We start from the raw sequence: 26,555 nt of genomic DNA, 5'->3' as shown, positions 1-26,555 counted from the left end.
CTTGATGAGCTTCAAGAGGTAGTCACTGGAAATGGTCTTCCAATAATCTTGAAGGAGTTCCCAGAGATGCCTAGCACTTGTTGGCCCTTTTGCCTTCACTCTGCGGTCCAGCTCACCCCAAACCATCTCGATTGGGTTCAGGTCTGGTGACTGTGTTGGCCAGGTCATATGGCGAAGCACCACATCACTCTCCTTCTTGGTCAAATAGCCTTTACACAGCCTGGAGGTGTGTTTGGGGTCATTGTCCTATTGAAAAATAAATGATGGTTCAACTAAACGCAAACCGGATGGAATAGCATGCCGCTGCAAGATGCTGTGGTAGCCATGCTGGTTCAGTATGCCTTCAATTTTGAATAAATCCCCAACAGTGTTACCAGCAAAGCACCCCCACACCATCACACCTCCTCCTCCATGCTTCACAGTGGGAACCAGGCATGTAGAGTCCATCCGTTCACCTTTTCTTTATCGCACAAAGACACGGTGGTTGGAACCAAAGATCTCAAATTTGGACTCATCAGACCAAAGCACAGATTTCCACTGGTCTAATGTCCATTCCTTGTGTTCTTTAGCCCAAAAAAGTCTCTTCTGCTTGTTGCCTGTCCTTAGCAATGGTTTTCTAGCAGCTATTTTACCATGAAGGCCTGCTGCACAAAGTCTTCTCTTAACAGTTTTTGAAGAGATGTGTCTGCTGCTAGAACTCTGTGTGGCATTGACCCGGTCTCTAATCTGAGCTGCTGTTAACCTGTGATTTCTGAGGCTGGTGACTCGGATAAACTTATCCTCAGAAGCAGAGGTGATTCTTGGTCTTCCTTTCCTGGGGCGGTCCTCATGTTAGCCAGTTTCTTTGTAGCGCTTGATGGTTTTTGCAACTGCACTTGGGGACACTTTCAAAGTTTTCCCAATTTTTCGCACTGACTGACCTTCATTTCTTAAAGTAATGTTGGCCACTCGTTTTTCTTTACTTAGCTGCTTTTTTCTTGCTATAATACAAATTCTAACAGTCTATTCAGTAGGACTATCAGCTGTGTATCCACCTGACTTCTGCAGAACACAACTGATGGTCCCAACCCCATTTATAAGGCAAGAAATCCCACTTATTAAACCTGACAGGGCACACCTGTGAAGTGAAAACCATTTCCGGTGACTACCTCAAGAGAATGCCAAGAGTGTGCAAAGCAGTCATCAAAGCAAAAGGTGGCTACTTTGAAGAAGCTAGAATATAAGACATATTTTCAGTTGTTTCACACTTTTTTGTTAAGTATATAATTCCACATGTGTTAATTCATAGTTTTGATGCCTTCAGTGTGAATGTACAATTTTCATAGTCATGAAAATACAGAAAAATCTTTACATGAGAAGGTGTGTCCAAACTTTTGGTCTGTACTGTATATACAGTATATATGGTATATATTTATGCACGTACTTACTGTATATAGTTGTATATGTATATATGACATGTGTGACTACTACAATTTTAATCTAGCAAGAAAATATCTGAGATTTTAATGGTTATGCCTTTTCTTCAAGATAATACTATTTTTATTATTATTATTATTATTATTATTATTTTTGTTAATGCAGAACTTTGCAAGAGTAAAAATGCAGGTAACTATGTCTTTGGCTTCATTGGTGGGAAAATCCCAAGATTTTAATGAAGAGTACCTGCGGAAATCACTAAGGAGCATACTTGCATATGCAGAGGAAGATGAAGACATGCAGTCCACCATGTTTCCAATGCAGGTAATTGACTCCTTAAAGATATACCCTCACATAGTCTTATAGGTGATCTATGCTATTATATATCATTAATACAAGGCATTTATATAGCTTGGAGATTTAGAGTTCACATGTAATGTGGTTTTGTACATCAGTTTTTAGTTGCCACAGTCTGTATGTACCAAGATGGGTAACGTTTTAAAACAACTATAAGCAATTCTATTGTTCTAATTGTTAAAACAGAAGAGTTTTCCAGCAGACATCTATTTTCGAAAATAATGTCACAAAATGTTACATGCCTCTATATTTATTGATTATCTCTACCTCTATATCCACATATACACCAAATATAATCTGAATCATTCAATAAAACTATCGCAGCATTAATTATCCGCTTTATTGGTCCAGCAAATGTCACAAATGGACTGATCCCCCTGTGTTCATTTTAAGGTGAAAGAACTTTTACACAATCTGAACAGTATTTTATTAGACACGGTCAAAATGAGAGCTTTCCAGAAGGACCCAGAGATGTTAATGGATCTGATGTACAGGTACGTGTCGTGTTACTTCTCAGTAGTGATGAGCGCAAGTCTTTGTTACTAGAGTTTGCCTAAGGTGCTCGGGTATGCACAGAGTATCGCAGGTGCTCAAATGACATGTTACCGTCCCTGTGGCTGCTGTTAGACAGCCACAAAATATGCAAGGTTTGCCTGACCAACACGGGCAATCCCCACATGTTTTGTGGCTGTCTAACAAAGTATGCGGCCGCGGGGACACGTACATTTCACTCGAGCACCCGCAATACTCGGTGCATATCCAAGCACCCTAGGCAAACTCGAGTAACGAGCACTTGCTCTCATCACTACTTCTCAGGGCTACTTAGGTGCCATAAATTTATAGATCTGAAGGCTTCAAGCAACTGTTTTAATAGTTTGACCTCAAATATCAGTAAATTGCAATTGTTCTGCTATTCAACTATCCAGCTCCCTATCAGTGATGGGTGAAACATTGGCAGAGGTGGGTGAGTGAAACAAGGTGGTATGGGGAAGTGACGACGGCTACATAATGGGACGAAGTTGTAATCTGGCAGGAGCTCTGTGGAGAGGCAAGCGGACACAGTAGACGGGCAGAGGATCTGAGAGGGTACAAATGAGGACATTGTGCAGTGTGACACATAAAAATACATTAATTGAAACTGCTGCCTGTACAAATCATTGACAAGGAATGGTCAGCAGCTTCAATACCTCCATAACTTCCCTCCCACAGTAACTCGGTGCACTACTGCCTATGAATCTTCTGCACAGCAGCGTTCACATCTCTTGCAGCTACAGTTCATATGGTGGGGTCCCGCCAAGCTTTCTGCCCACTTGGTGCCCAAAAAGTGTATTGTGGATAAAGGAACAGACAGACCCTTGAGACATATTGGCGCCTTTCTGTTTCATCAATGTAAAAAACATTTGGACCAAGTTGCTACAATTCTGTACACATTGGCAGTGGGATCTGTGAGGGGGCCCCTTCTTTTATCCTTGTGGTCGAGCACTTGACAACACTACTGGCCTTATTGCTATGGTGGTAGCCTTGCCTGCTGCTGGTGTCCTCCCAAATATTCTTTGCACTTGGGAAAACTGGTAGATTTTTGTAAAAAAAAAATGTAAAAATATTTACCACTTGGCTAACCCCAAGTGGAGTTTTCCTATAACCAGAAGTCTTGTCCTAGTTCTGCTACAGGTCGTGGTCAGGGGTCTTTGAATAAAAGTGAATAGTTATCTGTTAACAGAATATGGTGGATTGAGGCTTGTAATTAGGGGGAAAGCTTTTAGGACCACTCCTAAAAAATTATAGGTTTAAATGTTGTACTTAAGCAGGATATATATTATATATACGGTATTTGTACTGAGATAAGGTACAAAGTACTGGCATGAGATCCCCCTCTCCTTAGTGAAAATTATCCTCACTTTCACAAAACTGATTGGTGGGGGGGGTCTGGGTGATGAGACTCACCAATGGCTAAAATAAAATGTCAAAATCTCTCAAGCAGACGCTGGTTTTCTTCAAAATGGAGCACTGGCTTAATGGCTTTCTCTTCAGCCATTCTCCAGTCTCAGGGGATACAGCGCTTTTGCCCCCTACTATTATCTTTTGTACCACACCCCCCACCTGATCAAAATTCTAAAATTTTCAAAGTGCAATTAGACTTTAATGAATTCCTCCCATCCTCATTGACACGTGGCCTTTTTGCTAGGTGTAGTTTTCTAAAGAATCGACATATGGAAAATCTGATAAATACAAAAATGTTATTCTTTAATAAGACTAAAGGTATTAGATACATAGAAACATATTCTTAATTGCTGCTGTTTTTTTGTAATCTTGATCAGAATTGCGAAGGGATATCAGACTTCTCCAGACCTGAGACTGACATGGCTACAGAACATGGCAGAGAAACACGTCAAGGTGAAGTGTTACACCGAGGCAGCCATGTGCCTGGTCCATGCCGCCGCTCTGGTTGCAGAATACTTGAGCTTGCTGGAAGATTGTAGCTATTTGCCTGTTGGGAGTGTCAGCTTTCAGGTAAGTGACATTATATTGTATACTTGTACATTTTTCTTCCATTGATTAAGGATAGGGCTAATTGAATACAATGTCAATGAACCTTTTCTATGTATATTTTGCTATGGGAAAGTAACACAGTTTTTTCCCCAATTAACTTTCTAGAACATTTCCTCCAATGTGATAGAAGAATCAGCAGTATCTGATGACATTTTGACCCCAGATGAAGATGGAGTATGTTCTGGAAGGTATTTCTCAGAGACTGGGCTAGTTGGCCTTTTGGAACAAGCTGCAGAGCTCTTCAGCCAAGTAAGTGTTTTTAGGTATAATAACTATAGCGTAAACCTACTTTTACATCTATGCTGTACATACAGCTGGAAATACCTTGATGGACATCTTATCAATACCCTTTTTAACCCCAATATGACCAGGCAATTTTCCATTTTTGTGCTTTTTTCCCCTCCTTCTTTGAGAGTCATAATGTTATTTTTCCGTCGACAAAGCCATATGTAGGCTTGTTAAATGCGGGACAAATTGTAGTTTTGAATGACATCATTTATTTGACCATTTAATGTTCTGAAAAATGGTAAAAAAAAAATTGAAAGGCATGCATAAAAGAATTGCAATTGACCACTGGGCTTCAGAGGTGTACTAGGGGGCGGTGTACAAAACATCAAAGGTTTTATTATCGTTTCAATGGGGCATCAGTTTTAATACATGTAAATTGCAAAATTATTTCCGTACAAGATTTCTGCAGCATTATATGGTGGCTTAACTCCTTTAAGGAACATTTGAATACTGGTCGAACAGTCCAGTCATATAGTAGCCAAAAATAGGGTTATTCCTTCTTTGCACACACATGACAACTCATTCTGGAAAGTCACCTGAAGCAACAGGTAGTTTTTAAGATTACAACTGACTGAAAATGTATTACTTTAGAAACACTACCTTAAATGCATCACTTTCTATAGGCAGGATTCTTTGAGACTGTGAATGAAGTCTACAAAATTGTCATCCCTGTTCTTGAAGCTCATCGAGACTTCCGAAAACTCTCTTCCACTCACGAGAAACTGAAGAAGGCATATGATTGCATAATACTCAAGGTGCCGGGTCTTGATTTCTTTTCATTATGTCTATGAACAAATGTTGGAAGTAAGGGCTTAATAATAATAGTATAACAATGGCGATGGAGCTTGAATAGACTGTGTAGCAGTTCCCTGGACAGTTGATAACTGTGAATACTATTATGCAAAGCAACATTGGATCGGATGTTTGGCCGTTCATTTTTTAAAGGGCTGTTCTCATCTTCATAAAAGGATATTGGCAGCTTGAGCTTATAAAACAAGCACTTTTGCAATTTACTGGTTATTAAAATTTCCAGGCATTCTTGAGATATTAACACTTTTCTTTTTTTGCAGAGTCTTTCAAGCTCTTTCCTTTTGAGTTTGTAAGCACTGCTTTGAAGCTTCCCAGGCTCACTGGAGTGCACAGTGCAGAATCTAATCCTGGCCAGCCTCAATGCAATGCTCAGAAGTCAGAAAGCAGGGGTGGTCGGTCTCTTAGTTAAAGAGCTGTAAACAAAAGTAAAGTGTTAATATTTTAAGAATGGCTGCAACTTTTATTATACAGAAATTGTGGAAGACCTTGTTTTTACTATCCAACAATATCCATCTATGAAGATAGGAATAACCCTTTAACATGTGTATAGTTTTGTAATTTATCTGTAGAAAATGTGATGTCAATAATGAAACTAATATATGTTATATGAATGCAACAGGGACAAAAGAGAATGTTTGGTACATACTTCCGTGTAGGATTTTATGGAGCAAAGTTCGGTGACCTGGACGAAAAGGAGTTTATTTACAAAGAGCCAGCCATCACTAAACTCCCTGAGATTTCCCACCGACTAGAGGTAAAATGTATTTTTAATTAACTTTTCTATATTATTGATTTAGAAAAAAATAATAAAAAATTAAGTATGGTTCAGAAATATGTTATATGCACTGTGTATGTATATGTGTGTATATATATTGTAAAATAAATGTCCTGTATCTAGAATAATATTGGCAAAATTACCTTTTGTTTTTTTTTGGCACTGTAGGGATTTTATGGCAATTGTTTTGGAGAACATAACGTGGAGGTGATTAAAGACTCGGCTCCTTTAGATAAGTCAAAACTGGATCCCAACAAGGTACCAGAATTCAATTTAACATTCTTTATTGTTACCAGGGGATCTTTTTAACATTTTATTTTTAGGTCCAAAATTCTGCTCTGATTGATTTCATACTATATCTAAATACTTCTTTATTTAGAAGTCAGAGTTTTTCATCCTTGTTCTATCAGTGTTTTCCACAGCATATAGACACATTGGGGCATGTATTTTGGTTTTGGTTGCAAAACGCTAACGGATAAAAAATGGACCATGGATTGGAAAAGCTGTTCTGTGCTTGCAGACGTAAAACAAACATGCATGTATAAATTAGGCCTTTTTCTGAGCTCACAATCTACTGCAGCCACCTCTGTAAGAAACCAAGGGGCTTACTGCATACATGTTGCTTTTAAAGTAGTGTTCTTAAGTTTGGAAGTTATTCACTCTCCATGAGATAGGGGATGACTTCTTGATTGCTGGGGGTCTGATTGTTGGGGCTCCCACTGATCCGGAGAACTGTGGCTCTGAAGAGCCTCATGTATATGGAGCAGTTGTTGAATATGCGCACTGCCACTCACTTCATTCTTAATGGCACCGCCAGAGATAGCCAAGCCCTGCACTCGTGTGGTGTTCAGCACTCCCATATAATTCTGTAAGTAGCGACAATGTCCATGATTGACCACCACTTTATTCACTCGGGACTCTTCAGAGCCCTGTTCTCCGGGTTGCTGGAGGTCCCTACAGATCGGGGATAACTTTCAAACTTGAGGTCACCCCTTAAAATTCTAAGGAAACTATGTAAGTACATATGCAGTAAGCACCCCCTTGTGATGGCTGACGTCAGTCTAAAATCTCCAAAACCTCTGTAACTATTAAGACATAGTATTAAACAAATCCACACAGAATTTTGGATCCAATTAAACTACAAAAATCAAAATGCTCAAAAATTTTGGCTGAAGTATAACGCTTGTAAAAGTTCTTTACTGAATTATTTTGATTTTACACAAATACAAGAGAATAATTGGCATAACTAATACGTTATACTTATTCTTTATTCTCTATAATGCCCTTCAGGCCTACATACAAATTACATTTGTGGAGCCATACTTTGAGGAATATGAAATGAAATATAGGATGACTTATTTTGAGAAGAACTATAATCTACGCCGGTTTATGTATACCACTCCCTTTACTCGTGCTGGACGTCCTCGAGGAGACCTCAGTGAACAGTACAAGAGGAAAACCATCGTGACCACAATCCATGCTTTTCCTTATATCAAGACCCGCATAAACGTCATCCAGAAGCAAGAGGTAAAGTAAATTATAAATTAAAAAAATAATAATTTAATAAAACAGAAAATTATCTGTAATCTATGCTCACAAACGCTGAAATGAAATGTTCTGCTAAGGAGACGGATATAACTAATGAGACAGAACCCTCTCGATCCTGACAATGTCACAATGTGCTCAATGGTGTATACATTGGCAGTCACAGACTGCCGGCGGACAATAGGCTTATGTTGACTTAAAGACGCAGTATGATGGCAGGAGCGTGATGACAAACATTTTAACAATGGCAAACTATTATACTGGAAACAGATGAAACGCTCATTACTTCTGGCAGTTGTATTGAGTGAGGAATGTAACAATGGCACAAGCTGCATATACATGTCGTATGTTGTGTATTGGGCATGTTTCCTGTGCGTTCCTTGTTATCAGGTCAGTAAGTAAAGGACAATGTGAGCACTGAGCGAACTTTATACAGAGGTTACAGGATGAGTTTGTCAGTGAAGCTGAATTTTTCACTTGGTACAACTTATATGGACATTACTGAAGACCAACTATCCGAGTCCAGTGGCCATGCTAGTCCTATACATGGACACACGTTACCAATGAATATTTGCGAATAATGGGGTGTTGTATGTCTGGAATATCTGCTCATGTCACAGGTTGGAGGTCCTGATGGTACATGTGTATAATTTGGCATGACTCCTTCTCATATGTACTACAAAAAAAAATAGAATAGCAAAGAAAGAGGGACAAAATATCAAAGGACTGAGGCCTTGATGTGTCACAGGCTTCCAATGAACTCACTGGTTAAGTAGTATATCAGCAAAAAGGTGAGTAAATAAAAGTTAAATTTTAATCAGTATCATATAAAAATGCAATGACATTTTGGGTGGGCATTTCGAGCCGTCTCTGGGACACGTGGGGCGTCAAGTAGACGCGCTTGTATAGGCAGCTACATAGAAATGAAGGGGATATGTTTGTCTACGTCACCACGCAGGAGAATGCGCACGCTATGTCAGTCCTCTCCGGATCTAAATCTCTGATACACCATCTGAATGTCAATCAGATACAAGAAGCGATGACATACCAAGCAATTAACAGAACACTCTCACTTCATACAGGTATTTAAAGAACCACTTTTTATGTTTATGCTGTATCAGCTTATATAATGCCAGACTCACCAAAGGCTATTGATACCAAGCCCATATATGAACGTAAGCATGCATTTGCCTTCCCCTGATGACCCTACAAGGGTGAAATGCATCAGGAGGCACATAGGGCAGGCATAGGGTATGTCTACGCAGGGACAGCTGTGGACTGTCCTTGTAAGGATGGGAGTCTTTGGGCACTCAGGACTTTTAGTGTCTATAGGACCTATTCAATCCCTCACCGTTCTATAGCTGGCTGGGAATCTACAATATGGTTTGAGATGCCTGGACCCCTTCTGGACGAGACACATGGGTGAGATTGTTCCTTTATTTTATACTGTTCATTTACACAGAGACTAAATACTCTATTGGCAAATTAACTTGTTATATTTAGCAAGATGTATCTGACTATGTGACCACGGTCATTTGAGTATTTTTGTCTTATTTGTAGTCTTGTTCTGTGCTGTGCCTACACCCACCACTGGGGATTTGGCTTTATTCTATACCTGTATATTCTATGGGTTGCTTTTATATTGTGTGTAAATAAGCACGTTTTATAGGATACTGATTAAAAGTTAAGTTTTGTTTACTTATACTCACCTTTTTGCTGATATACCAAAAAAAGACAAATAGGGGCGGCACACCTTTAGTATAAAATGAATGCACAGGTGCACAAATACGCTGTGTGGCCAATATACAAATATATACATATATGATGCGTCAGCACACTGCGACTAATGAATACATGAGCTCTGCTATTGCTGTAAATGTAAAAAGCATAAGGTAATTAGCGTTGTTTGTTCAAAAAGTGCAAAAGAGATCCAACCACGTCAAGGCGCACCTAAATATGGATGGTCCCTTTCTAATGTCTCACCTTTCCAGGTGCTAGGCCTCATCTGAACTGGGAAAGCACAAGGAAACTAGTCATTGCTTGCAATTGAAACTTTGTCTGGGAAAGATAAGTGGACAAGGGTGCGAAGCCCTGGAGAGGGCCATACCCACAAATGTATACTACAAAAAAGAATAAAATACTGCCCACACATCTTTAATATTAAATTAATGCACAGGTGCACAAATACGCTGTGTGGCCAATATACAAACATATACATTCACTATGCGTCAGCACACTGCGATTAATGACTACATGAACTCCGCTATTGCTGTAAACATTAAAAACATAAGATACTTAGCGTTATTTGATCAAAAAGTGCAAAAGCCAACCAACCACGTCAAGGTGTACCTAAATATGGATGATCCTTATCCCTAATGTCCTACCTATCGGAAGCAAGATGAGGAAGAGCACATCTGTACTTTCCCCCTAGAGAAGATTTCAGGGGAAACTGTTAGGCTTCCCCATACATATGTGATCGGCTGACCTATATCTAATGTGTATGGTCGGGTTAAATGTAACGTTTTTAAGTTTTAAGCAAAAACTGTGCATCTTCTAGTGTATTCTGACTCCCATTGAAGTTGCCATAGAAGACATGCAGAAGAAAACACTTGAACTGGCTGTTGCTACCAACCAGGAGCCTCCAGATGCAAAAATGCTTCAGATGGTTCTGCAAGGTTCTGTAGGAGCCACGGTGAATCAGGTTTGTGCCAATCTATTATTCGACATTTAATTTAATAACGGTATGCAGATCAATTATTGGAAGCCATATAAACAATGAATTTTTATTAGTTGTATTAATAAGTGATTACAGTGAACCCTGGAGAATTTGACCGCTGATAATCCATATTTATACATTTACTCTGCTTATTAAGTACAATACAATTTTGAAGAAAGCTTGTACAGAAGAATAGAGTTCATGTGTTTCCTTACTACAGATACATAACAACTGTTCGCCGCCTTATGATGCGTCAGTACACTATCATATTACGGATATATTCTCCCCTAATATCAATGCTTGTAGAGGAGGATATATCTGTAACTGGGCACTATTTGTTCACTGTCGGATTTATCTGGAAGCCATCAGAAAAAAGCCTCCATATACCTCCATACTGAACTCTAGACCCACTTTAAGTTTTCTAAATTATGTTTTATTATTCTGAGGTCGTAAGAAACTACAATATGATCATGTTCATAGGAACCAATATAGGTTCAATAAGCAAATGTATAAAAAAAAACTACCAACACCTAGTTATGCTAGGTTAAATCAAGTAACTTTGGTACATATAATCATTGTACATGAACTACAAAACGTCTGTAGGTGTAACTATACTATAATAAGAGTCATACTAATAATACAAGTCACCGATATAGCACCCTAATATGTGTGTGTGTGTATATATATATATATATATATATGTGTGTGTGTATGTATATATATATATATATATATATATATATATATGTACATGTATAGATCATAAATAAATATTATCAAATTCAAATCAGTTTGGTTTCAACACCTGGCTTCCCTAATCACATATGAACAAAAAAAGCAGTACCCTACAGCTTGTAACAGCTGATCGGTGAGGGGGTGCTGGGTGCTGGTCCCACACCGATCTGATATTGATCCTTAGGATAGACTATCAATATGATGTGATATTAACTTCTTAAAAGAAATATAAATCTGGATATATACGAAGACCGGCCCTCACGTAAGTTGCAATTAATTCTTGACTTTATTCCATTGAAAATTCAATAGACACGTTTCGGCTTCTATCCTGAATCCTTTTTCAAACAAGATTCTTGTTTGACAAAGGATGCGGGATAGAAGCCAAAACTCGTCTATTGAATTTTCAATGGAATAAAGTCAAGAATTAATTGTAACTTACATGAGAGCCGGTTTTTGTATATACCCATAAGTGGGGCACCATCCCTTGACACGAGCACCACCATCCTCTGGAGTGCAGATTGGAAATACAGCGGGTGAAATATTGAACACGTCACCAATTTTCTAAGTAAATTTATTTCTAAAGTTGCTATTGACATGCAATTCTCACCAAAAGTCAATAAAACCCATTGAACCCACATAGTCAAAGAAATCAAACTATAGATGTCCATAAATTAAGTTATGTGTAATAATAAGAAATTACACAGAAAAAATATTGAACACGCTTACTGAAATTTTATTTACTACTTCTTACAAAAGCCTTTGTTGGTGATGACAGCTTCAAGACACTTCCTGTATGGAGAAACTAGTCGCATGCATTGCTCAGGTGTGATTTTGGCCCATTCTTCCACACAAACTCTCTTCAAATCCTGAAGATTTGGTGGGCTCCTTCTATGACCTCCGAGCTTTAGTTCCTTCCATAAATTTCTCTTGAATTCAGGTCAGATGATTGGCTGGGCCATTGTAGCAGCTTTATTTTCTTTCTCTGAAACAAATTGAGAGTTTCCTTAGCTGTGTGTTACTTATTTCACTCACTGTATATGTGGTATGTTAAAAGAAATATAAGTTATACGTTCCTTTTCAACACAGTTGCATGTTATGGCCCAAATAATTATTTCTTTGACTACCAATTTGTTAACATTTCTTCATTGCCATGTATGTTTAACAGGGACCACTAGAGGTAGCTCAAGTTTTTCTAGCTGAGATCCCTGCTGACCCTAAACTATATCGACATCACAACAAGCTGAGACTGTGCTTCAAGGAATTCCTTATGCGGTATGTGTCTCTTGTATCTCAGCTCTAGGGGGTTTCTTCTGTTATATTGCCTGTTATTTATGCATGCCATACTTTATTGGGACTCGTAATGTAAAGGAAGTGAGCTTACTTTCATTTACTTGTCTATTATTTTGAATATATTTCTTTAGAAGACTAGCAAATTTTACTTGCAGGAGTCCCTAGAGAAGCAGAAGACGTACTTAACCCAAATTTTTTCCAGGGAAAAAAAGGTGACATGTCTTCTCTAAATCACCTAGATTTGATAGGCTGGTGGGTTCAAAGTCAACAGAACGTAAACTTTGCACATTCTGTTAACATGATTGACTGTCATTAGTCTCAAGAGTTTGTACTATTGAGGAGCATGGGACTCTGAAATAAAACATTAAAGGGGTTGTCTAATACTATTGAAAATCGTCCAATGTATTTTTATGATGAATAGAAGCTTCTTTGTAAATGCCTTGCGCTGGTGTTACTGCCTGTGAGCGTCACTATCGGTGGCCACTCACAGGCAGCACGTGACCCCCCGCTGACGTCACGTCAAGTGAGGAGTGACTCAGTGCTGGGGTCCCCGCGGTGGCTGCTGGGTTGTGGGTGGGGTTACCCCGCACGTCACACACAGCAGCCCCCGCTCTTTCCCAATGAATGGGGAGAGGCAGAGCTCAACCTTTTGGGCAAACATTAACAATATGAATGTCTAAGTAGCAGTTACAAATACCATGTTTCCTCCTGATAGGTGTGGAGAGGCAGTAGAGAAAAACAAGAGACTGATTACTTCTGAACAGAAGGAATATCAGCAAGAGCTGAAGAAGAATTACAATAGGCTGAAAGAGAATCTCCGACCCATGATCGAGCGCAAGATTCCTGACCTGTACAAATCAGTTGTGAAGCTTCCAAGTGATTCAAGGTGAATGTTATAGAGTTGGCCATCATACATGCAGCTTATACTTATGTGGCAGGATGCAGCTGGATTTTTTTTATTACATGCCCAATTGTCAAATCTCCCTCACTTCCTGAATAATCTGGTAATAACTGCGTTTACTCTATTGATAAGTCCATTAAATGGACTCAGTCACCAGGTTTTTGCTATGCAATCTGAGAGCACGATAATGTAGGAGCAGAAACCCTGATTCCAGCAATGTGTCACTTACTGGGCTGTGTATTGCTGTTTCAATACAATCAATGTTTTATTAGCAGGAGATTATCATTATAGGACAACTGGCATTGTGCCGCCTAGTCCAGCTACGCCCCCAGCACTGATTAGCAGCTCGCTGTCACTATACAATGTACACAGAAAGCTGCTAGAACCCCAGCAGAGAAAACTGTCATAACTACTTCACCCAGTAAACTAAGTGAAACATCGCTGGAATTGGGGTCTCTGTCCCTACCTAATGCTGCTGTGAGATTACATAGCAAAAATCTGTTGACTGATACCTTTTAAATGGCTGTATATCAATACAGAGATTTCATTACACATAGAGAAAATACAGATATATTCAAATCCATTTCTTGAGTCCAGAACTAGTGAAGCTAACTGGAATAAAGCTGCGCAGGTTTCTTATAGATGACAAATTAATACCCAATAAAACTGTATTTTTTCTTTTTGTGCAGAAGCTTCATCAGGCAGGGCTCCTGGTGTTAAGAGAATCAGTTTATCAGCTATTCACAGCATAGATGATAGGTTGCTGGTGGTCTATACTGATCACAAGAACCGGGGTAGAATGTCCTCCATTTTAATAGAACAAAGCCATAAACTTTGAAGGCAGCATACAGTTGCCTTCAAACTCTATGGGACTGATGGATTCAAGTGAAAAGGTAATATGTGTCAGAGCTTTATAGGTAGATTTTACAATTCCACCACCACCTATCATGTGAAGGGTTACGCTGACTGAGGAAAGCAATGAATTACTGAGGCTGAGCTGTGAGCTCAATGTCAGGTCCAGCTTTCCAGGTTCCTAGTGGAGCTGAACATCTCTCCTCTGACCAGAGGTTCACCATGTGCTTGGCACCTGGATTGTTTAAAAACATTCTTATCTCCTCACTGCAAATACTTGAAATATCTTGCTCTCGCCCATTTTTTTCTTTATCCTTGATAAAAAGACTATATAAATCACCGGCAAATGTCTAAGAAGTATTTCTGCTGATTCTTCGTGTGTGTCCTGTAACACTTGTCCCTTCCGTCCATTCTCAATGTCATTGCCAGTGTGACACAATCTGTTTGTTCAGTGGGAAACTTGTTGATGCTTTGAATATGTTTGTGGCGAACAAATGGTTTGGTGACAATAGAGCCATTATTTCTATGAATTGTACACACACTGGGGATTCTCAGCCTTGTGGGCTGAACCCATCCTTCACTTCACAGATGGTTGGAGCTAGGTGAAAGTATTCCAGGCATGCAGGGAATTGCAAGTGAGCTTGTTCTGTGTTTTGTTCCTGCCTTGGAATGAAGTGTCTAATTAATAGGAAATCCAAATCTGCAAAGTCAAATAAAACCTTCTACCCTGAAGAATGACACAAATAGTCACAATGAGATACAAAGGCTGGAGCCCTCGAGGATGCATAAATGGTCATTCTGAATTGGTGATTAAATATGACAACTGATTCTTCAAAAGTAATGCTATGCAGCTGGCAGGGAGTCTTGGCTTTCCACTTCTAATTTTTTTTTATAAAAAGAACACAGTTGACCTTCCTCTCACCACCACCCCCTCCAAAAAAAACTACATAGTGGACTGTTCAATCTCTTCCTCTCCTCTTCAAATACTGTCTGCTTCCCATGCAGGTCTCTCCCTCTTGCAACTAGTATGGGCATGTGATCGCTGCAGCCAATCATTGGTCACAGTGGTGATCAGAGCATCGCCACTGCTGACAGTGATTGGCTTTATCGGTCACTCGTCTGTAGTGCCAGAACAAGATATACAAAGACTGACCCTGTACATCCTCTTCAGCAATTTTAAAGAAATAAATGAGGGAAAGACAACCTTTTAAGGCAATGCTCTCTGGGGAAAATTATGCAAAATAGTTCTCCGGAAGAAAGAAACTAGTTTCTAGTGCCACCTATGTGAGATCAGACGGCGCCACGAGAGACATTACAGTAGAGATTGTTTTGTGTATTAAATAGGTTGTCCACTACTTTATCATTGATGACCTATCCTTAGGTCATCAATGTCTGATTGGTGGGTGTGTGACACCTGGCACCCCCGCCAATCAGCTGTCCTCGGTGTCAGCGGCCATTGGCCGGAAATGCTGCATTACGGAGGTGCTCCGGCTTCTGATAGTGGCCATGGGCAGGGACTGCATGTCCGCGTCTTATTCTAATCAATAGGAGGCAGATGTGTAGTACCAGAAGACGGATCAGCTCCACAATTGAACATTTCCAGCCAATGGCCGCCGACACTGAGAACAGCTGATTGGTGGGGATGCCAGGTGTCGTACCCCCACTAATCAGACATTGATGACCTAAGGAAAGATAGGTCATCAATTATGAAGTAGTGGACAACCTCTTATTGATGAATTATTTATTCAGGTAAGCTCCCTAAAAATACGATGCTACACTGTGATGCATACAGGATGAGACTCTTTTTTTCTCTTGCAGGGGAATCCTCCATAGATCCAGCTTCAGAAAGTATGACTCGCAGGTGTCGCAGAGCAGCTGATTGATCAATGTAGGGAAAGGAGACAGTGATCAACGAAACTCTCCATATGCCACAGAAGAAACTGATCTAATCTGCGGCTTTATCTGCTGATACAGCATAAGAGATTATAACATGGAGGGCTGACTTTCACATTACAATTTATTCTACAGACTGAATTCTTCTGATCTCATCATGGCTAAATTGCATGACAATAGAATTTCATAAGATTACATAAATTTAGGTCATCTGATAAGTCTTGCTTACATTGCAATATGAAAGTGTTATTCGCAGCATTGGAAGTTTTTCTGATTAATGTAGGTCTTATCACTGGACTCCCCACTGTTCCTGAGAACAGAGCTCTGAAATGCCCTATTGGACCGGAGCGGAGCGGAGCTCACACATGCATTCCACTGCTCCATTCATTCTCTATGGGACTGGTGGAGATAGCCGAGTACTGGACTCCATTCCTGCAGGGCTTTTCAGAGCGGACCCAAACTGGATAGGTGATAACCCCTTCACCTAGGAACGACTAGCCTGCCAGTGGTAAACCACAATGTCAAAGTAGACTTGTTCACACCTTACTACTAAACACGCACACATTTTCACAAAAATAATCATGATCGGGTTGAAAGTTATACCTTAGTCATTTGTATGTTTGATACTATCAATTTCATATTTTTTCTTTAAGAAGAATATACATACATTATACATTATGTCAGGGAGGCTCCCACACTTTCTGGATACCTGGGGTTGAACTACTCTACAGGCCATCGCCATAGCTTAATATTCTGAAAATGCAGAAATCTAAAAATTGATAGATAAATAGAAGTACACTTTAACTGCCTTAATTTGCCCTTGTGCCTTGCGAATATTAATATGGTTGCTGGAAGATGCAAGTATAGGTACACACGGAGCATTAACTTTATGCGAAGGTACTGTCTCTTTAGAGTACTATGATACTTGAATCACTGAGTTCTTGCCTGTAAACAGTCTGGTTGTAGTTGTATGAAAACCACTAAGGTATCTCATTAATAGAAAACTCATGACTGCCAGTGACAGGACAAATTGATCCCTTTTATGTCTGCAAGGTAGACAGTGTATGAATAACATGCCCATAGATTGTTCTTTTGTTTAAAATTGCTGATAATAGAAAATCAACATTTTCAATGCAGGGATAGAAGTAATACAAGCTGCAATCTTTTTATTAACTTTTTTTTACTTTTCATATATAATGGTTGTATAGATTTTTTAAGGTACTATGTTTTGCACTGTGTTAGTAAGGCTGCCAAACTTATGACAGTATAAGATCATCCTTATAGCTGCATATATATATATGAATTGCTACATTCATTCAGTATTATTTGTGGTCGTTTTCCAATGCCAATAATAAGTATAGATACAATATACTTAATTCACAGATGACCAATTCAATATGCGGTGCCCTATTCCTGCATCCAGTTTGTGGCAGCCGGTCTCCACTTCTGCCAAATAACATGACTGATGAGCTATTCAATTTGCCATCGGGCCAAGCATGTTGGGTGCAGAAGTGAAGACGGTCTACCTTTGAGGACCAGACTGGACTCTTGTCCAGGGCAGTGCAAATTGAATTGCTCATCCTTAAATTTACTGTATTATGTAAAACTAACATGATTAATGTACATGTCATGTATGGCAAAAATGTTTTTTTTAATAATGTGTATGATTGTGAGACCATAAATACGTGAAAAATTAAAGCAAAGCTCTTTCCTATGCATACATTGAATGGTGTCTTCTGTATTATTACATTTCTTTCTGCTATTTAATGTCAAAGATCAAACACTTTTTATGAATATATTTATGAGCCCTATGTAATCTACAGGTAAATTACAGGACTGTAATGGCTGATGGCTTTATATGAAATAAGTTATTTATGATGGGCATAAACAATTTATCATGAAAGGCAACCTTCAACTGGTAGAATTGAAAGGCAACCTTCAACTGGTAGTATTTTGCATCGTTATACGAAAGCCAAAACCAGGAGAGGAACCTGTAAAGATATAACGAAAAGATTTGTACCTCTTCAGTTTTTTGTGACCCATGTTCATGGTCCATTACTCATACTGTTGCAAAATACTGACCAAAATACTGTCATATGAAAGTAGCAATGTTACTCACCTGTCCTGGCTCCAGCACCGGGTCTTGCTTCCTTCGCCTGTGGCTGGCTCCCTTCGTGATTTACTGCAACGGGTTACTGTCCATTGCATGAGTATTGACAAAGCATAATTCTCAGCAACCACCTGTTTGTCAGTTGTTTCATCTTCCACTTGGCCAAGCTCCAGCCATATGTCTAATTATCTCCTGTCCTACTCCTGACTCCTATTCTACTTCCAGCATATATTTCCCAGCTCTATCCAGTTTCTGTAGGCGCTATCCACACCTACAATTCTGCTATGAAAGTGAACCCGACAGTTTGGCCAACTGATTCCTGCATATTACATAAAAAAAAATAAAATTGTGACTATGCTGGCGATATGCTAATTAGTGGGTGACTAGTTGTGGGTACATTGTTTTTACCAAACTAGTTATCTCACTAATCATGTAGTAAAAAAAAGCGGTGTCACAATGGGCAGTAAGCCTGTTGTATGCACCCTGGTTTCATCAGTGGACTGCTCATACCCAAGGAGCCAGTGGTGACATAGTCCACAGTCAGCCGTGGTAACAGATTGTTAGGAAGGGTGTTAATTATAAATACATGGTGGTAGTTTGAAGGACCTGGGCAAGCTGTCAGGATTTCTTTAAGATTCCAGATTACTATCGGATACTCAACGAAAGGAGACACACGGAGCAGATTCAGAACGTCACAGCAGATGCTGTAGAGCCTAAACAAGCATCAGAGCTGAGTAGATCAACTGACTCAAATATGTAGCAGGGTCCAACAATGCTCCAGAGCAGAGTTTGTCATGTGTCTCACAGATGCTGCAGAGTCCAGCAAAGTAGCAAAGCAGAGTATTTTAAGTGACTCACAGAGATAGCAGGGTCCAGCAATGTAGGAGAGTGACACAAGGATTGTAGCAAAGATAGGAGGTCTGCTATGAGATGGTGGTAAGCACACCACCTATCTGAATACACAAGTTGGTGTGCTGCCAACTGACCCAACCTATAAGGCCTGAGAGCATCATCTCAAAAATACACAGGAACAGCGAGAACCAGCCGCATGGAGAAGACAGAGAACTTTACTAAGGCTATGTGCCCACGATGCAGAAATGCTCTGGATTTTTCCTGAGCGTTTCTGCATCTCCCCTGGCAGAAAAAACGCATGCGGATTGTACATGCGGATTTTACATGCGTTTTTCCTGCCAGGGACATGCGGATGTGAAGCGTTCTTCACATGCATTTCCGCATGCGGGTTGACAAGCGCTTTCCAAGCGATTTTAGCATCACTTGGAAAGTGCTTGACAATTTGGTCACACTATATAAATCCATGCTAACGGCATGGATTTATATAGTGTGACCGTAAAAGAATGGTAAAAAATAAATATTATACTTACCTTCTGATGGCCCCCCGGTCTCCTTAGTGATGCGTCCTGGTTTGCCGGCAGCTCGCGGTGGACTAAAAGGACCTGCCATGACGTCATTTAGTCATGTAACGGGTCACACGACCGCCGACGTCAGCGGTCGCGTGACCCATCACATGACTAAATGACGTCACCGCAGGTCCTTTTAGTCCACCGCGAGCTGCCGGCAAGCCAGGACGGATCGGATAAGGACACCAGGGGCCATCAGAAGGTAAGTATAATGTATATTTTTTATTTATTCTTTTTTTTTTACAGGTACTATGGTACCCGGGTCTGAGGAGAGTCTCCTCCAAACCCGGGTACCATCCGCACATTGAACCGCATGGATTCCGCATGTACAGCTGCAGTGATGCGGATGTCATGCAGTCCAATGCAAGTTAATGGCTGCAAAAACGCAACGCTTCGGCAGAATAATTGGTAGTGCTGCGGATTTTTCCGCAATGATAATCTGCAGCGGAAATTTCCACAGCATGTGCACAGCACATGCAGATTATCATTGGGGAACAAGGCAGACCTTCTACTAATCGTTTAAGCGTTTCTGCAGCGGAATTGTCGCTGCGGAAACGCTTAAAAAACGCATAGTGGACACACAGCTTAACAATAGGATTCTATAAGGTAGATGTATGCCAAAAGTATCCTTTTCTGCACAAAAGATTTGGCAGCAGTGGAAAAAATCCTTCAAAGTAAGAATTTTTAAAAAATAACTTAATAATTTATTTTTAGCAATTATCAAAAAACAAAATGAATGAACAAAAGACAAATCCAATTCAAATCAATATTTGGTGTGACCAACCTTTGCCTTCAAAACTGCAAAATTCTAAGAAGACTTGCATACAGTTTTTGAAGAAACTTGGCAGTAAGGTTGTTCCAAACATGTTCCAAACTCTGTTGAGACTGGGTCTGTACCACTTGATTGGCGACAGGCGAATGTAGTGCCAATATTCAAAAAGGGAGCAAAAAGTGACGCCGGAAACTATCGGCCGGTGAGTCTGACGTCCGTTGTGGGCAAAATTTTTGAAAGCTTCATTAAAGAGGCAATTACGCAGCATCTTGATGCTAATAATCTTTTAATCCCGAACCAACATGGATTCATGAAGAATCGCTCCTGCCAAACAAACCTGATTGACTTCTACGAGGAGGTTAGCTCTCGAGTAGATCAGGGGGAACCAGTGGATGTCGTGTATCTCGACTTCTCAAAAGCGTTCGATAGCGTGCCACATAATAGGTTGGTATACAAAATGAGAATGATGGGGCTGGGGGAAAATGTCTGCAAGTGGGTAGCTAACTGGCTAAAGGATAGAAGGCAGAGGGTGGTTATAAATGGAATATACTCAGATTGGGTAAGCGTCACTAGTGGGGTACCACAGGGGTCTGTACTAGGCCCAATGTTATTTAATATCTTTATTAACGACATAGTCAACGGGATAAATAGTAAAATATCAATATTTGCAGATGACACAAAGTTATGTAAAACAATTAATACAAAAGAGGACAGTGCAGACCTACAGAGGGATTTGGATAAGCTGGGTAGGTGGAGAATTAAATGGCAAATGAGGTTTAACGAGGAGAAATGTAAGGTCATACATATGGGAAGGAAAAATGGAAGTCACCAGTACTCATTGAATGGGAAATCATTGGGGAATTCAGAGATGGAGAAGGACTTGGGCATCTTGATTGATAGCAAACTAAATTGGAGTGCCCAAAGTCAGGCCGCTGCTGTAAGGGCAAACAGGGTAATGGGATGTATCAGAAGAGGTATAGCTGCAAAGGATGAGAACATTGTTCTTCCACTGTACAAAGCACTGGTCAGACCACACTTGGAATAATGTGCTCAGTTATGGGCCCCAATATATAGAAAGGATATAAATGAGCTTGAAAAGGTACAAAGGAGGGCAACAAAATTAATAAAGGGAATGGAGGGACTGCAATACCCAGAGAGGTTGGCAAAACTAGGACTATTCAGCCTGGAAAAGAGAAGGTTGAGGGGGGACATAATAAATGTGTACAAATATGTTAGGGGACAGTATAGAGATCTTGCCCGGGATTTGTTCAAAAGGAGGGATATTACGGTAACAAGAGGGCATTCACTAAGACTGGAAGAGAAAAGGTTTCAGCACCAACATAGGAAGGGGTTCTTTACGGTAAGAGCAGTGAGAATATGGAATTCACTGAGTGAGGAGACGGTAATGTCAGATTCACTAAACCAGTTCAAGCGGGGACTGGATGCATTTCTAGATACCAGGCAGATTTCAGCATATACTTAAAAATAGAATAAAATAGTAGGTTGATACAGGGATTTATTCTGACTGCTGGTTTCAGAGTCGGGAGGGAATTTTTCCTCAGGTAAAGATTGGCCAAATCATTTGAGGTTTTTGCCCTCCTCTGGATCAACTTTAGCAATTACAGAACTAACAGGTCGAACTTGATGGACGCAAGTCTTTATTCGGCTTTAAAAACTATGCTATGTATGTTACTATCTCTCTTGTGAATGGAGGCTTGCGTAAATCCTTCTGTCTCTTAATGTAATTCCAGACAGACTTGATGATGTTGAGATCAGGGGTCTGTGGGGACCATATCATTACTTCCAGGACTCCTTGTCTTTCTTTACGCTGACGATATTTCTTAATGACATTGACTGTATATTTGGGGTAGTTCTCCTGCTGCAGCATAAATGATATTTCATGATGGCATTGTATGATGGATACATATCTGCCTATGTTTCTCAGCATTGAGGACAAAATTATTCTTAGCTAAATCCCCAACTCTACACACGTGGTCAAAATTGTTGGTACCCCTCGTTTAATGAATGAAAAACCCACAATAATCACAGAAATAACTTGAATCTGACAAAAGTAATAATAAATTAAAAATCTATGAAAATGAACTAATGAAAGTTAGACATTGCTTTTCAACTCTGCTTCCACCGAATTTTTAAAAAAATTAAACTCATGAAATAGGCCTGGACAGAAATGATGGTACCCCCGAAAATAATGTGACAAAAGGGACATGTTAAATCAAGTTGTGTCCACTAATTAGCATCACAGGCTTTGCTGCATCTGGCACATGGTGTCTTGAATCTGTGCAGGGTACAATGAAATCTCAAGACTATCAAGGGATTCTAGAGAGAAATGTGCTGCCCAGTGTCAGAAAGCTTGGTCTCAGTCGCAGGTCATGGGTTTTGCAACAGGATAATGACCCAAAACACACAGCTAAAAACACCCAAGAATGGCTAAGAGGAAAACATTGGACTATTCTGAAGTGTCCTTCTATGAGCCCTGACCTAAATCCTATTGAGCATCTTTGGAAAGAGCTGAAACATGCCGTCTGGAAAAGGCAACCTTCAAACACGAGACAACTGGAGCAGTTTGCTCATGAGGAGTGGGCTAAAATACCTGTGGAGAGGTGTAGAAGTCTCATTGACAGTTACAGGAATCGTTTGATTGCAGTGATTGCCTCAAAAGGTTGTTCAACAAAATATTAAGTTAAGAATACCATCATTTCTGTCCAGGCCTAAGGCTATGTGCCCACGTTGCAGAAATGAAGCAGAAAATTTCTGCTTCATTTCTGCAAGTCCTCTCCCGGAAAAACGCATGCGGAATTCCGCACGCGTTTATTGCGCGTTTCTCGTGCGTTTATCGCGCGTTTCCCACATGCAGAATTGCCTTGCGTTTTTTAATGCATTGCACAAGGCAATTCCGCTTGCGGAAACGCAAAATTAATGGACATGCTGCGGATTTTTGAACGCAGCATATACGCTTGAAAAACGCTTCGTGGGCACGCAGCCTAATTCATGAGTTTAATTTTTTTCTAAATTCTGTGGAAGCAGGGTTGAAAAGCAATGTCTGACTTTCATATGTTTATTTTCATAGACTTTTAATTTATTATTACTTTTGTCAGATTCAAGTTATTTCTGTGACCATTGTGGGTTTTTCTTTCATTAAACGAGGGGTACCAACAATTTTGTCCACGTGTGTATTTGCTAAAATGCAGCCCCAAACTTGAAAGGAACCTTGTGACCCACCATGCTTCACCGTAACCTGCAGACACTCATACACATAATTGTACACATAATTGTACCGCTCTCCAACCCTTCAGTAATGCCTTATGATTCCGCCAAATATTTCAAATCTTGATTCATCAGTCCAGAGCACCAGCTGCCATTTTTCTGCATCCTAGTTCCTATGTTTTCATTCATAGTTAAGTTGCTTAGCCATGCTTCCACGTCACAGGTATATATTTTTGGCCATAATTCTTTCATGAAGACCACATGTGGCCAGATTTCTCCAAACAGTAGATGGCTGTAGCTAGGTCACACTGTTAGCTACCAGTGCTGAGCACATTGCACTGATGACGGGAGATGAGATTTTGGCGCAGAGATCTCAATCTGAGCATGCGCCGCCTCCGGCAGCTATTTTCCCGGAGTCCATCGCATAGGACAGTATGGAAGGGAGACAGCATGGGGCCCGCAGCCGCCTCCGAACACTCCGTCCTGACTCCACAGCATCTCCGGCACCTAGCAGCATCTCCGGGACCCCGCAGCATCTCAGGGACCCCGCAGCATCTCAGGCACCTCCCAGAATCTTCGGCCTCAGCCAGCAACAACCCTGGGACCCCGCCCCCCAGGTAAGCTGATTATAATACGCACCGGTTTATTAAAAAAAAATTCTTTCCTCCCAAAAATTTGGGGTGCGTCTTATAATCCGCAAATACGGTATTAACACTTCTATTTTTGAAAGCATTACTGAGCAGCATTTTTTTTTTACCGCGCCTAATACTTTTGCTCAGTACTGTAGTGCTAGATATCTTTTTATTACAGCACTGAAAAGTTTAGGCTGATTAATATGGTGCAAGTCATGAAAAGACAGGGTTTTTTTGCTGCAAACTATGCCACAATTCTGGTGCAATTAGCTTGATAAATCCCTTCCAATGAAGTATAGTTAACATTTGCCAAAGTTGATCCCATTTTATCTGCTACTCCTGGTATTTGCTTATGTTTATATTCGAGGGACTTCCTTTTTGGACTTTAGCTAGCTTACATGTATTATTGGGTGTTGTTGGCCTCCACAGTGTAAATACTGACAGTGTACACAGGGCCTATGAGTGGTGACCCTTGTCTACTCCGCACAATAGCAGATTGTTCTTCTCCCTCCCCCTGTGAGGGTTCACATTCAGCTGAATGGTAGAACGGTCTCCTGAAGTTAAGATATTTTAATCCTGCTTCAGAAAAGGTCAGATGTATCCTTGAGATCTGTAGTCACCCATTATTAAAATGGATTTCATTACAAAGACCCAGGAAAACAGTTCACTGTATAAAGGTTACATAAGCTATAGGTGATCTGAGTAAATCTTTCAGCACAGCATTTAAAAAAAATACTGAAACATGTGAAGTCATTCATGGATGTTCTACACTTTATGGACAATAGTCTTGGAACGCGCCTCTTGATCATTCAATTTACGTTTTTCCATCAGTCCCATTGGCAGAGGTATATAAAATCCAGCCCTTAGCCATACAGTCTGCTTTTACAAATATTTGTGAAAGAATTAGGATATGTGCGCACAATCAGGAATTAATTGCAGAAATTTCTGCAAGTTTCTGCACCTCTTGGCAGCAAAAGCGCTGCAGAAAATCTGCCGTGTTTTTGATGCGTTTTCATATGTTTTTTTATGCGTTTATGCCTGTGGATTTGCCATGCGTTTTTTCCAATGCATTGTATTGGAAAAACACAGGCCAAAACGCACAAAGAATGGACATGCTGCTTCTTTTTCTGCACATGAAATTCAGTCAGGAAAAATCCTGATCATGTGCACAGATCTTGCAAAACGTCATAGGAAATCATGGGAGAAGGTTTGCAATGCATTTTTGGCCCATTTCTACGCGGAAAAAACGCACAAAAAATGCACTGTGTGCACATAGCCTTAAGCTATGTGCGCACGATCAGGAATAGCTTGCAGAAATTTCTGCAGTGTTTCTGCAAGTTTCTGCACCTCTTGGCAGCAAAAACGCTGCAGAAAATCCTGATCATGTGCACAGAACTTGAAAAAAACACACTGTGTGCACATAGCCTTAGAGTTCACCGAATTCAAGTGTACTGTAATATGATGCCAGCATTGTAACAAGTCAGTTCAAGAAATTTCTTTCCACCTAATAAGGGTATGAGCTAACTGATTTTTTTTTAAATGTGCCAGCTTCAAGAAAAAACTCTTAAAAAAATAATTTAAAACATGTTTGAGGCCATATTCTCAAGTGCAAAAATTCAGCAATTTTTTTCCCTCTGCGTTTTTTCCTGCAGGTGTTCTCTTCAAAATATGCAATAGCAATCAGCTCAGATTGTTGAGTTTTTACTGCTTTTTTTTTATTTATATTTTCCCCCTTTTAAGGCCGTAATCACACATTCAGTATGTGGTCAGTATTTTACATCAGTATCTGTAAGCCAAAACCAGGTGAGGAACAATCAGAGGAAAAGTATAATAGAAACACGTCACCACTTCTGTATTTATCACCCACTCCTGGTTTTGGCTTACAAATACTGATGGAAAATACTGACCAAATACTGAACGAGTGAACGTGGCCTAAATGTGTATTTGGTGCAATATTTTTTAAATGCGTTTTTTAGGGCAGAAATACTGGGATTCTGAACTTTAAAACACAACTACGTTTTTACATGCATTTTTTTCAGGCTACTCAAAGAAGCCTATAGGGAAAAAAGGCACCAAAAAATGCACAGTTCAATAGTGTCTTTAAATTGACAGCATGAGTTTTACTTAAATCACATCCAATTTGGTTGAACGGTTAAATGCAGCATATTATCAGCACAAAAAATGCAAGCCGGAAAAAAAACAGCTTTGACGCTATGAAAGAAACATATCCTGAAAGATTCTTCCTATTCATTGCTATTGTAAAACCACTT

The 26,555-nt window shown here is 40.0% G+C and overlaps 1 protein-coding gene across 2 annotated transcripts in view; it reads left to right on the top strand.

Moving 5' to 3' along the window:
- The window catches only part of DOCK8 (dedicator of cytokinesis 8), a 271,022-nt gene extending 253,197 nt beyond the window's left edge, over positions 1 to 17,825 (top strand). For both annotated transcript variants that reach the window (XM_073669505.1, XM_073669522.1), the window contains 12 exons: positions 1,582 to 1,740; positions 2,167 to 2,267; positions 4,092 to 4,284; positions 4,429 to 4,572; positions 5,235 to 5,366; positions 6,041 to 6,175; positions 6,365 to 6,454; positions 7,487 to 7,723; positions 10,299 to 10,442; positions 12,358 to 12,464; positions 13,198 to 13,368; positions 16,054 to 17,825. In XM_073669505.1, coding sequence (XP_073525606.1) covers positions 1,582 to 1,740; positions 2,167 to 2,267; positions 4,092 to 4,284; positions 4,429 to 4,572; positions 5,235 to 5,366; positions 6,041 to 6,175; positions 6,365 to 6,454; positions 7,487 to 7,723; positions 10,299 to 10,442; positions 12,358 to 12,464; positions 13,198 to 13,368; positions 16,054 to 16,114 — 1,674 coding nt within the window. In that variant the 3' untranslated portion in view covers positions 16,115 to 17,825. The remainder of the gene's footprint in view (positions 1 to 1,581; positions 1,741 to 2,166; positions 2,268 to 4,091; positions 4,285 to 4,428; positions 4,573 to 5,234; positions 5,367 to 6,040; positions 6,176 to 6,364; positions 6,455 to 7,486; positions 7,724 to 10,298; positions 10,443 to 12,357; positions 12,465 to 13,197; positions 13,369 to 16,053) is intronic.
- Positions 17,826 to 26,555: the final 8,730 nt, after the last annotated feature.

Source organism: Phyllobates terribilis, unplaced genomic scaffold (genome assembly GCF_046119375.1).
Source record: "Phyllobates terribilis strain yellow unplaced genomic scaffold, ASM4611937v1 Scaffold_1__5_contigs__length_1240528914, whole genome shotgun sequence".
NCBI classification, from domain to species: Eukaryota; Metazoa; Chordata; class Amphibia; order Anura; family Dendrobatidae; genus Phyllobates; species Phyllobates terribilis.
The sequence above is the reverse complement of the archived record's forward strand: the minus strand, read 5'-3'. Positions and strand labels throughout refer to the sequence as shown.